Below are 12,951 nucleotides of genomic sequence, written 5' to 3'. Positions count from 1 at the left end.
TAAAAAGGTATATCCGTTGTCGGAATAGAGATGGAGAGGACACCCTTCTCTGAATGCGAGCCTTGAGAAGGTTCCGAGAAATTTCTTCGTGATCAGGCCAGAGGTGGTCCCTAGATGCATAGCCTTCGTACGGACGCCCAAATAGGCACTCATAGCCTTTGGCAATTCGACCAAGTCGAGTCCTGTGTGCGTAATAGGTTGCGAAAAGTTAGCTCTGGGCATAGGTAATCAACTTATAAGCTGAGCCTGCACTTTGTTACAGTGAATGATACACACATTTCAGGTCGTGGTCACCCGTTCGATCATGTCTCGCAGCTTCGGAATCCATTATTTCGTCGGGATGAGACGAACAATAAGCTAATTTCCGCCATGAATGGAAATACGGTGAGTAAACGTGACCAGAAGTACGGATAGTTTGGAGTGGTACGCCAAAAGGATAGTATGACGTTCATCATAAGATGATGCATTCACCTTATGCATTCAAACGAGCGCATGACCTCATTTCGCTATCAGAATCGAGAGACGGATTAGGGTTAAGTATAAAACCTCTACACACGGGAAGCAAAAGTATATTCTGATGACGGACGGCGCAACAGTGTGGCGCTTTAGCTCCAACCGAGGAAACTGCATCTCAATGAAGTTCCCGTCCAGTTTCGTAAAGAGAGGTGGTGTGACGCGTACCGCGCACATTAAATATAAATATAAATAAGAGATATGATGAAGTAAGAATAAAACAAGAGAGAATGCTATACTCGAGTTCCCCGACTATCAGATACCCGCTACTCAGCTAGTGTAAATGCGAACGCGAAATTTTATCAGTTTTCTGGTATATCGATAGATACTGGGTTGTGGGCGTGACGCGTTGTTGGCGTCGGTGTGGCAAAAAGTTGTTTTGCAAATCTATAGAAATTTACAAGACTAATAAAAATGTGAAATCATATTCACATTTTTCAAAATTTGACAAAAAGTTTTTTGGCAAATCGATAGAAATTTCAGCGACTAAAAAAATTATGAAAAAGTATCTAACAATTTTTCCAAAATTGTGCGCGGCAGTTTTAGGCGGTTTTTGGAAAATCGATAGAAATTTACAAGACTCATAAAAATGTAAAAAAATATCAACACATTTTTCAAAAGTGTGGGCGTGGCCGTTTTGTGGGCATTAGAGTGGGCGAGGGAACATGGGTCAAGAAACTGTACCTTCCCACAACATTCTTTTTTTATAGTCCCTGAGATCTCGATGTTTATACGAACAGACGGCTATTTATCCTGATCAATAATATCGAAAACGCTTTCTTCTGCCTCATACATACTTTTCAACTAATCTAGTATACATACAATTCACTAGGCCACGGTTAACCGCACCAAGCAGTCCCAGGAGGACTCGGAACCAGTTACGGCCGTAGTGTCGGACCAGACTGCGAAGGCCCTCCATTCGAACACGCGGAAAGCTTTACCAATGATTGAACAAGAGATCCGCGAGTGAGAACGCACAGTCAAAAAGCGAGCGGAAAGCAAAAAGCAGCCCGTCGGTGATAACCGCGCACCCGTTGATAAGTTATCGGTCAGTGAGAACGCGCAGGACGCAGTCAGGATTCGGTCAGTGAATGTCGATAAGGACATACAAGACCGATCTCTGAAAGTGATGATCAACGGGATAGAACAAAACAAGGACCTGGCGTTTTCAGAAGGGATTGTGGTGTCAGTGGTCAGTGGTGTCCTGTGACAGAAGCAGTCCTAAAAGACATGCGCAAATGTGGTTCTTGAAAGATCTCTGATTTCACCCAACGGACAACACACCTTGCGGACCGCCACAATAACATCCTAGATGTCGTTTGAGCCGGCACGGAGTCCGCTGTTTAGGAACAAGGAAGGCCGACAAGGAGCAACGCCGCGCAGCATACGGCGAGAACTACAATAGTCCGTTATCGAGAGGTCTAGCAATAAAACTTTCTAATCTGAAACCGTTTCTTCTCTTTGGGGCCATCCCACAAACCCTCTGAGCTAGCCGTTGCCGTTTGTATCGAGCAGAGCAAGATAACAGTTCGTTATGGAAGTAGATAATTTAAAAACCAATTGTACTTTTTAATTAAATTCCCGAAACTAATGGTAACTTGTAGAAAATAAGGATCTTTATAGTACAACATAAAAATAAATTGTAATATTTCGAGGGCTGTAGCCGTTAATTACGGAACGGAGAATCAAGAATTGCAATGAGACCACCTTCTGCAGGAGATCAAAGGCGCACAACAACTGCGCACAACATCAATTTTTGCCAGTGTATCAATTATGTTTTGCAAGTCGATTGTTAACAATCGTAAACGATGTTTTTTACGGGAATTCTTGATCAATAAAAATATTTTTAAAGTGATCGGAAAGCGATTTTATCTAATTTAACAATTTGGAATTGATAATAAATGGTTGCTTATTGTTTTCAATTACATCGTTTATTTTATTCTGTATTGTAATAAAATCATCGTGATCCGGAGTTCCAGCTAACCATTTCCAAACAGTGCCTAACTCAATTATTCCCCTTATTGATCTAGAAGATATCAGACAAAATTGTATTCTTGTTTTTATATACCGATTCTAGATCGAATATTTCTTTGAACAAAATTATTATTATGCTGTCTGTTATTATTATACCCACTTTTATAATTATTACTCTGACGATAGTAATTATTATTCGGACGATTTTGGTACCTTATAACACTATCTACCCACATTGGTTCTGGTGGGGGTTTTACCTTAGAATTGTTATTTGAATTCCAATTATTATTTGGTCCAAAGTTCCCGTTTGGCGGCCAATTATTATTCTGATTATTATTCAAATTATTATTCATTCTATGCGATGTATTATTATTCTGTCTGGAATCTACTGGATTAGCTTGTTTCCCTGATTTTTATTTTAATTCCTAAGTCCATAATACCTGTATGCTCGAAATTGCTAGACTCTAGTTCCTGACACTTTGCCAGAGAATTTGGCAAGTCTGCTGCTCCCATGAATTTATTACGTAGAATTGTTAAAACGATAAAATATTGTTCGCTTTGAATTTTATATAGACTCATGGCAGTTTCTGCCGCTTCTCTCCAGTCTACTTATTGGGTTATTTAATCTGTGAACTGTGGTAAGTTTACTTCTACTTCTAGGGTAGTTTTGCATTTTATAGTGGGGTCAATTGTTTGAATTTTATATTCCTCCAGTTCATTTCTGCGAGTGTTTAACTGCCCGCAAAACAGTTTGGTGCAGAACCTCCGGTTGCCATTCTTAAATTTAAATGTTCAAAACCATTTATAAAATTTTTAAGATTGTTTTCTTTAATTGATATTGTAACATTTAATTGTAATAGTTATAGTATTTTCTATATGTGATCTTGTATTATTAAACAATTTTTTTTTAAAGACTTAAGAAATTTTTCTGCTCACGATACTTTTCGTTGCACTCTTCCTTCCGTTTAGTGGTCCTGATTACTTTCTGTTGGGGTCTTCCTTCAGTTTAATTGTCCTGATTATTACCTGTTTGGGTCTCCCTTCAATTTTGGGATTGCCCACATTGCATTAATTAATTTCCAATTAAGTTTTTCCCCGATCACTGTCACAGTTGTTAGATGTCGTTGGATCAATGTGGATGTTTTAATTTTTCCTCTAAATGTGAGTTGTTGGCGGCGCGAGTTCCGTTTTATATTTAACTTATTATTGTTAATATTTTTTAAAACTTTTAAAGTGCACAGCCCCACGTTGGGCGCCAATTAAAATTGTTACTATTTAATTATTTAAAAAAATAATTTTTATTTTTTTATATTTAATTTTTATTTCGGAAATAGATTTTTTTACTTATACTATTACAAGACTTACAAGCTTTTAATTCGAAACTTTTTGAACTTTCAATTATGTATAGGATAAAAGCTTTATCATGAAATTATTACTCTGTACTGTGTATTTGAAATTTGCTGACTGATTCAGTTTGATTGAGGCGCAATAAGTTGATCAACAAATAAGACGGCTTTAACGCAAGAGGAGTCAAGGCCTTAGACCACGGAGTGGAGAGACCGCAAAACTAACGTAACCACGCTGAACCTTAACTCGAGCCGGCCAATGGCACGGAGGCCGAACGGTAACGGTGCGGAGTAACTAATGGGACATTATTTGGATTTTTTACCCGAGCGGGCCGTGCGCAAAAGGGAAAATAACGATATCCCCGTGGCCTGTAAAAGGATGGCGTAAGCGCAGAACGAGGCAATCAGTCACAACACGCGAGGAGATATACGTACGCAAAGTTTGTCAAGGAGAGTACGGGCGCGAGTAGCGCGGTCAGAACGCGTCCGCACCGTCAGTCAGTCGGAATAGAATCCGAAGGCGAGGCAGTCAGCTAGAACGCGCGGAGAAAATAAAGGGCAGCGAGAACAGACAGTAAGAAGTTGATGGTCAGACGCGCATGAGAACACAAGCACCTGACGTGGTTGAAAGGGACAGTGAAGTCAGTGGTCAGCAAAGGTGGTCCTGAGAATAGCGTTAGCGTTTGAACCAGTAAGGGGTCCTTTGTCAAGGACAACGAGGGACAACGACGGAAAGACGACGAAGGAGCACCGTCGCGCAGCAGACTTTTTCTTCTTCTTGGTCGGCCAATCACACAAATCCGCTTAATAACAAGAATATAAAATACCGAAAACGGATATACCTTGATGTCGTCTCATGCACAAGCCTTTCACCATCACTTACTGCCGGAAAAGACTTGGCTAGCATGCCAATTATGCGGGGACGATCTCACCTTTAATTTTCTCTTGGACACTTGCAACCGATAACAAAGCATTTGTTTATCAATATTTGGCACACTTAACAGAACAGATTGCTTAAAAAGTTCGTCAAACAAGAAAAATTAGTTATAGTAAGTAGGATTTTTTGTTAAATAAATAAATAAATAATTAAAATAATCTTTCTCACCATATTTCCTATTTCTGTAAATTTCATTGACGTTTCGCATTTAAGCGGTAAACGAGAAGAATGATGGCTAGGATTATTTAGGCAGTCGAGGAGAGAGAGCAAAAGATCCAGATGTGTCCTGATGACAGTAGTAACATTCATTACCGAACATTTCATCATCAATAATGGCGTCAGGGTCTAAGTGGCCAGGCTGCGTCTTGTAACTAGTCCGCACCGTTACCATTCGACCTCCGTGTCTTGGCCGGCTCGAGTTAAGGTTCAGCGCGGTTACGTTAGTTTTGCGGTCTCCGCACTCCGTGGTCCACGGCCTTGACTCCTCTCGCGTTCCAGCCGTCTTATTTGTTGATCAACTTATTGCGCTTCAATCAATCTGAATCAGTCAGCAAATTTCAAACTCACAGCACAGAGTAATAATTTCAGTATAAAGCTTTTATCCTAAACGTAATTGAAATTTCAAAAAGTTTCTAATAAAAAGCTTCTGACCGAGGATGATTGGATCAGGATTAAGAATTAGAACATCAGTCTGTATCGGGACGAGATCGTGAACAGCTTCAAATCAAAGATAAGCTATTAATAAAGAGTCTTGTAATCGTATAAGTGAAAAAGTCTATTCTCGAATAAATATTAAATATTAAAAAATAAAAATTATTTTTTTAACAATTTTTATTGTCGCCCAGTGTGGGGCGGTGCACTTCAAATGACCTAAAAAAAATATTAACGATAATAAGTTAAATATAAAACGGAACTCTTGCCGCCAACAACTCACATTTTTAGTGGAAAAATTAAAACATCCACATTAGTCCAACGACATCTAACAACCGTGACAGTGATCGTGGAAAAACTTAATTGGAAATTAATTAATTATTGCATTAATTAATTCCAATTCAAGCCAATTAAAAATTTAATATTTAAAAAGGTGGACTGAATACTTAATTAATACTGAATACTTGAATTAATATTTCAGTTTTATTTAAATATATTTTGCCACACACGGCTGTAGGGTATACCGAACGGCGGCAGTGCCCGTACCGAACCGTTTAAAGGTTAAAGTGTATTACAGCGGTACCGGTGCGATCAACAGTTAATTTGTAACTGAGCTTTCTATGCAGAAGGAAAATTAGCAAGTTTACAGAAAAAAAAATATTTACAGCTGTGCTCGCTCTCTATTGAGAGAGAGAGGAACATAACATAAAGGGGAATGCAAAATCTATTGCTGCACAGAGCAATGTATAAGAGCGGTAAATAAATAACTCAAATTTGTGATGCTGGCTGCGGGCTGCATAACCAAACATCCTCCACCCGTTGAGGGGCACGGGCTGACAACCTAATCCTAGTACCTAGTACTTCAAGGTCGTCAGGGTGTTCTGAAAGAGGAACTAAAGGTCTTGAATTAATTATGGCCGCAATGTGGCAAATGAGCGTACGCAGGTCATCAGCGGGCAAAACGGCAGGGCCAACAGCTCGTTAAAAATTATGCTTTGCTGTTTTGACAGCCGCCTTCCAGAGGCCTCCAAAATGCGGCGATCGAGGAGGGATGAATCGCCATTCAATGCTATCAGTCAAACAGAATTCATGTACTGCAGTTTGATGTGATGTGTTCAGGAACAAATGCTTAAGATCCTTCAGCTCATTCCGAGCGCCGACAAAATTGGTGGTGTTGTCCGACCATATGCGTGCCGCCTTTCCACGAATCAGTATAAATCGAAGCAATGCATGAAGAAATGCAGAAGTGGAGAGATCCTGAACCAGCTCAAATTGAACAGTCTTTGTAGAAAAGCAGATAGAGATGCAGATATAGCACTTGATGGGTGCTTTATTTCGAACAGGATTTTTGTAATAGTATCATTAGTGTCATTAGTATTTCGTTTAAAGAGTATCCAGAAGTAGTTTTGGTAAATGGTACCAGAGACATATGATTTAAAGATAAGTACTCGTGAATAAAGGCTGAATACTTCTCTTTGAAATGGCGATGATGCCAAGTTTGTTTTGTCGATAGGAATCTCCCAACACTTCCGGGCTGCCCTTTGCAGGAAGTCGAACTGATTATTCTCCAGATGAGAGCTTAGAAAATATAGACTTGAAGTGGGCCTTGCAGTTGAGTTCTTTCTTTGAGCGCTTAGAGAGGAATTCAAGACGGTTTCTGTCTCCCAAAATTTGCGCACCAGTTCCTACAGACGGATGCCATCATTAGGCATTTGAGGCGCATTTGATTTAACGGTCAATGATGAACCCTTGTCAGGGTTGGAGCCACCACCAGTGACAATCCATCCAAAACGAGTTACTTGGAGAATGGGAAGTCTATCGGCCAATTTTATTTGGCCTACACACAGCAGATCAAAGAAAAGACTAGCCCCTACCAGCAAGTCAATTTTTTGGTGCCTGAAGAATTGGGGATCGGCCAAGCGAAGATTAGCTGATATTTTCCAGTCTTCAGAATTTACAGTTAGGTTGTGCTGCTTGTCCGTGATAGTATGAGCTACCAAAACTGCGATGTTGGCAACGAACTCTGAATTTTGAGATTTGAGATTAATATTTTCCATACATTCATCTGATCTAAATCTGGCTTCACCGATTCCAGAAACTGTAGCTGCAGACTTGTACTTGGGCAATTTCAAAGTGTGTGCCAGACGAGAGGTGATTATGTGTAGTTGCCAGCCGGAGTCAAGCATGACGCGACAAGGAACCCAAGACCCTGATTTATTTTGAATATTGATGACGGCAGTGGCCAACAACACAAAGTCTGCTCCGAGATTTTTAGCCACTAAGGAAGAAGATTTACCAGGTGATGATTCCTGTGCAACTACTTGCAATCCGTTGGAATAAGCATCAGAAGCTAGCTGAGGTTGAGCAGGCTGGAAGCAAGATAACGAAGGCCTTGAGCCCAAATGTAGTAATTTGTTGTGCTTTCTTCCACAAATACGACAGCGATCAGCAATACAATGTCGTAGATGATGTCCACCTTTAAGGCAGCTTTGGCATAAAGCCCACCTTTTTGCCTCCAGTAAGCGATCTTGAGGAGACAGTTTTCTGAATTGTGGGCAATCAAAAATTATGTGGTCTACAGCACTGCAGACAGGGCAGCAAGCGACTGGGGTAGTGGCGACAAATGAATTTCTATAGTTGTGGATGGCTTTCCTAGGTTTTACAACCTGTGGCATGATTCCAAGTACAACTTTGGTACGTTCGATGTTTTCAACCTTCTGGCATTTTGTCTCAAAGAACTTAACAAATTCATTGAATTTTGGAAACCTTTCAGTGGGAGCAGCATCCTCCCATAATACCATATCTGGGCTTCACGGTCGACCTTTTGGAGAAGACAGTGAATAAGAATACACTCGGATATTTCCACAGGGGTGCCCATGTTGTGAAGTGCAAATTAATTTGGACCGTTCACGCAGCTTTACAGAATATGAACCTTCTACCTTTGGTAGGTTCATGATCGCCGAAATGTGAGACTCGTGAGACTAAGCCGGTAATTGTTGTAGCGCTTATCCAACAAATCCCGGGACGGCCGGGTAAGTTGCATCAACCTCTAAAGCACCAACGGCATCCAAAGCGGGACTTCTTAGACTTGAGGTGTTGAAACTTCTCCATGTCAGCCAGTATTGGGTTTTTATCGATGACAGTGGAATACATCGACATAAAATCTGTGTATTCAGTATAATTTCCACTAAAGGTTGGTAGCTTCATGTCAGACACATTCGGTCGTCGAAATAGAGAACCAGAAGACCACTCAGTTCCTGGATCTTGACGCATAGTTGCGTCTACCGAGTTCCGTTTTAACAATATTCCGCATTTCAAGAACAATGTGTTTGAACTGGTCACGCCATTTGATTGAGGTCCAGTTCCTCCTGGGAATTATGAGCCAAGTTGAACGAAGCCTCTGTTTGGCTTATTAAATCCAGCTTTAAATGCAGACTATCATGATTAAAGTTCGCTGGTTAATCCTGCAACGATTTTTTAGCGTCGACAAATATCCATATTTCCTTCGTTGCGAATTAAAAATGTTATTCTGTCAGCTGGCAAGCTGACTGTGTCGTTGTTTGACATTTTAATTTGTTTTAATATTTCACGCGCTGAATTTTAATCCGGTCAGTGTAAAACGCATGCACAATGGAACAGAAGAAACCGAAAATGAAACGAGAGCACGCGAAACGGGTGCAACTGCCGCTATGCGAAAATGCTTGCGATTAACAAAAAGTAGCTAGGGCGAAAAGTGCACCAAAATTAGTGAAACGGTTTTTGAGTTCACGATAAAGAAAAGTTAAATATCACGTCAGGGTAAGCAAATGTTTAGGCAATTAAAAATGGTGTGGCAATTTATGGACACGGTAAAGTTAATGTTTTAGTTAATATTTCAGTTTTAGTTCAATATATTTTGCCACACAGCTCTATATAAACGAACGGCAACAGTACCCGACCCGTACCGAACCGATTAAGAGTTAAAGTGCATCACAGTACCGGTGTGATCGACACTTAATTTGTAACTGAACGTTTGTTTCACAAAATAAAGATAAAAACAGCTGTGCTTGCTCTCTATTGAGAGAGAATAACACATAGCAATATATAAGAGTGATAAATAAAATAACTCCAATTTATGATGAGCTGCAGCTGGCAGCGGGCTGCATAACCAAACAAGCAGTTTAATTCTTACCAAAGTTCACAGATGAAATAACCCAATATTTAGGAGGAGCGGTAGAAACTGCCATGAGTCTATATAAAATTTATAACGAACAATATTTTATCGCTTTTACAATTCTAATTAATAAATTCATGGGAGCAGCAGAATTGCCAAATTCTCTGGCAAAGTGTCAGGAACTAGAATCTAACCATTTCGAGCATATAGGTATTATGGACTTAGGAATTAAAATAAAAATCAGGGAAACAACCTAATCCAGTAGATTCCAGACAGAATAATAATACATCGCATAGAATAAATGATAATTTGAATAATAATCAGAATAATACCTTATTCATTAACGACCTCCCCTTAATAATAAAACATTCGCGTGTACTTATGTACGCAGACGATGTTAAATTATGCCTCCAGTACAAGGACACTTCTTGCCATTTGGACTTACAATCCGATCTAGACAGCTTTCAAATATGGTGCCGTGATAACATATTAAACTTAAATGGCTCCAAGTGTAAAGTTATGACCTTTTGTCGTGCCAACCCAATAATCACGACTTACGCTCTAAGTGGGTGCTCTCTGGACAGAATAACACAAGTTGATGATCTTGGTGTTCTTCTGGACCCAAAACTAAAATTTTCTGACCATATTTCGTCTATTGTCAATAAGGCCAGGGGTGTGCTTGGTTTTATAAAAAGGTGGTCTAAGGAATTTGATGACCCTTACTTGACTAAAACCTTATTTATTTCGTTAGTCCGTCCGATTCTCGAGTACGGATCACCTGTTTGGAGTCCACAATACGCAGTCCACTCGGACCGCATTGAATCGGTCCAAAAAAACTTCTTACTTTTTTCCTTGCGGCGCCTAAATTGGGATGCAAACCATATATTACCTCCTTATTCCAGTAGACTACTTTTAATTAGTTTACCATCCCTAGCTAACCGTAGAACTATGCTTGGAACAGTCTTTATTTGTAAGCTTATTCGTGGGGATGTTGAGAGTCCCGACTTGATTAGTCGGCTTAACTTCTCGGTTCCAAGTAGATTCACTGGAAACTAATCTTAAATCATTGTAGATCTAACTATGAGTTGCATGACCCTTACTGATTTTTATGTTCTGACTTTAATAGACTTTATCCTATTATCTGTAATCTTGACTCTTTGACGCTTTTAAAGCAATCGATTTTAACTTTTCTATTACATAATTAGATCCTACTAACACTAATATTTAATATATTTATTTTACATTATATTCATTTCCTCGTTCCTGTTCTCTTTTTTATATCGTGTCTATATCTTCTCGCGATTCGAGCCGTACGATACACGGCAGCGCGCCTCGGTCGGTTGGGCAGGAGGTGTGGACGTGGGACCCGTGAGCAAAAAAAAAAAACAAAATAATAATAATAATAATTGGCCGCCAAACGGGAACTTTGGACCAAATAATAATTGGAATTCAAATTACAATTCTAAGGTACAACCCCATTAGGACCAATGCAGGTAGATAGTTCCATAAGGTATGAAAATCGTCCGAATAATAACTACCATCGTCAGAGTAATAGTTATATGGTAAGCGAGGGTATAATAATAACAGACATAATTATAATAATACAAAAACTATTTGTGTTTAATTCGGGAATATAATGATCTTACATAAAAAGAATATATTATAAAAAAATAAGCTGATGAACAATAAGTATTTGAAACCGAAACGGTAATGGGTGAAGTCAGCTTATATGACCTGGGATCAAATAATCTTGAGCACGCCGACGTGGAATTATCGGTCAACAAAAAACTAATAGTTATGGATCCATAAATCCTGAACACGCCGTCGTTGAGTTTTCCGACAAAGAAAATATTCATAATCTAAAAATCAGTTTCAGCAACAACTGATATTAACAATGGGGAGGTATAGATGAGTCATTGAGAGTTTTTGATAAGACACAACATATAATCGAATATGACACCCCAGAAAATTTAGTAGGAATATTAAGAGAATATCTGCCACCAAACATAACGGTAGGAATTCATTGCACATTAGAAGATCTTTATCATATTCAATTACCTTTAAAAAATAATTATACTAACAAATAACTTTTACTAAGATATTACTATGTTAATGAAGATAACGCTAATATAACAGAGGAAACACATAGTCGAGCTCATAGAAGAATAGACGAAAATTACAAACAAGCGCCTTTCCAACTAAAGAAGCAGAAAATTTACACCTCCATATTTATTACTCGTAAAATCTTATTTTCTTAACATCCATTCAAGCGTATTCAAAATTACTTCAACTATTTCTCCACGCCAAAGTAGTTATGACTGATAATGAACCAAGCTTGACCTCTGCTCAATTTGAATCCTTTGCACAAAGATGTGGTTTAACTCTACATTTCGCAGACCCCAGACTCAGTACCTCGAACGGACAAGTTGAAAGGGCACATTCAACATTAACAGAATTAGCTCGTTGCATAAAAACATTTCAAAAATTCTAAGGAACACTCAAGACTAAATGTTAGAAACACATAATGAAGGTCGTAAGGGAAAGGATTATCATGTAGGGCAAGTGGTTTACGAAAAGAAACATGGAGAAAGAAATAAACTAAAAAAAGATATAAGAAACAGGTTGTTAAAGGAAAACTTACCTAACAAAATAATAATTAATCGTAGAAACAGAATTATTGACAAAGACAATATTAGGTTTTAAGAACTATTATATTTCTTTTAAAATTACAGAAAATTCATTTCTTATTACTTTTAACACCATACGTAGTGATAGCCACTTCAGAAATAATTGATTACTCCAATCACGAATTTTTCCTGTTCAAAGACAAAAAGGATGTTCTTACCTATTCTACGTAACTAATTTCAGTTTTAATAATGAAATAATCGATCAAAAATCAGGATATATAAAAAAGAATACAAATAACAGATCACAATGGCAAATAACTTACCTTTGTCATTAAGGTAATTAATCGAATTAATATTGTCACATCTGAAATCATCTAGATCAATAAGGGGAATAAATGAGTTAGGCACTGTTTGGAAATGGTTAGCTGGAACTCCAGATCACGATAATTTCATAACAATACAGAATAAAATAAACGACTTAATTGAAAACAATAATCAAAAATGTATTCCAATTTTATTCCATTGTTTAATGAGGTAAAATCGCTTTCCGATCACTATGAAAATATTTTTATTGATCAAGAATCGCCGTTAAGAAGACATCGTTTACGATTGTTAACAATCGACTTGCAAAACATAATTTATACTATTACACTGGCAAAAATTGATGTATTTAACATTAAAATTTTAAATAATGAAGACATTAAGGAAATATTAAATCACTAACAAAAGCCTATAATTATTGCAGATATA

At 38.3% G+C, this 12,951-nt stretch overlaps 1 protein-coding gene across 5 annotated transcripts in view; it reads right to left on the bottom strand.

Annotated features, from left to right (window-relative positions):
- Positions 1 to 12,951, bottom strand: part of LOC116801761 (dipeptidyl peptidase 4) — a 203,064-nt gene that overhangs the window by 68,173 nt on the left and 121,940 nt on the right. For 3 of the 5 annotated variants that reach the window (XR_004362203.1, XR_004362204.1, XM_032723106.1), the window contains exon 8: positions 12,525 to 12,575. The exons of the other annotated variants lie outside the window; for them this stretch is intronic. Coding sequence is in view for 1 of the 3 variants with exons in the window: in XM_032723106.1 (XP_032578997.1) it covers positions 12,525 to 12,575 (51 nt within the window). In the remaining 2 variants the exon portion in view is untranslated. The remainder of the gene's footprint in view (positions 1 to 12,524; positions 12,576 to 12,951) is intronic. 5 annotated transcript variants of the gene reach the window in all.

Source organism: Drosophila sechellia, chromosome 3R (assembly GCF_004382195.2).
Source record: "Drosophila sechellia strain sech25 chromosome 3R, ASM438219v1, whole genome shotgun sequence".
NCBI classification, from domain to species: Eukaryota; Metazoa; Arthropoda; class Insecta; order Diptera; family Drosophilidae; genus Drosophila; species Drosophila sechellia.
This window is presented reverse-complemented; position numbering and strand designations above follow the sequence as displayed.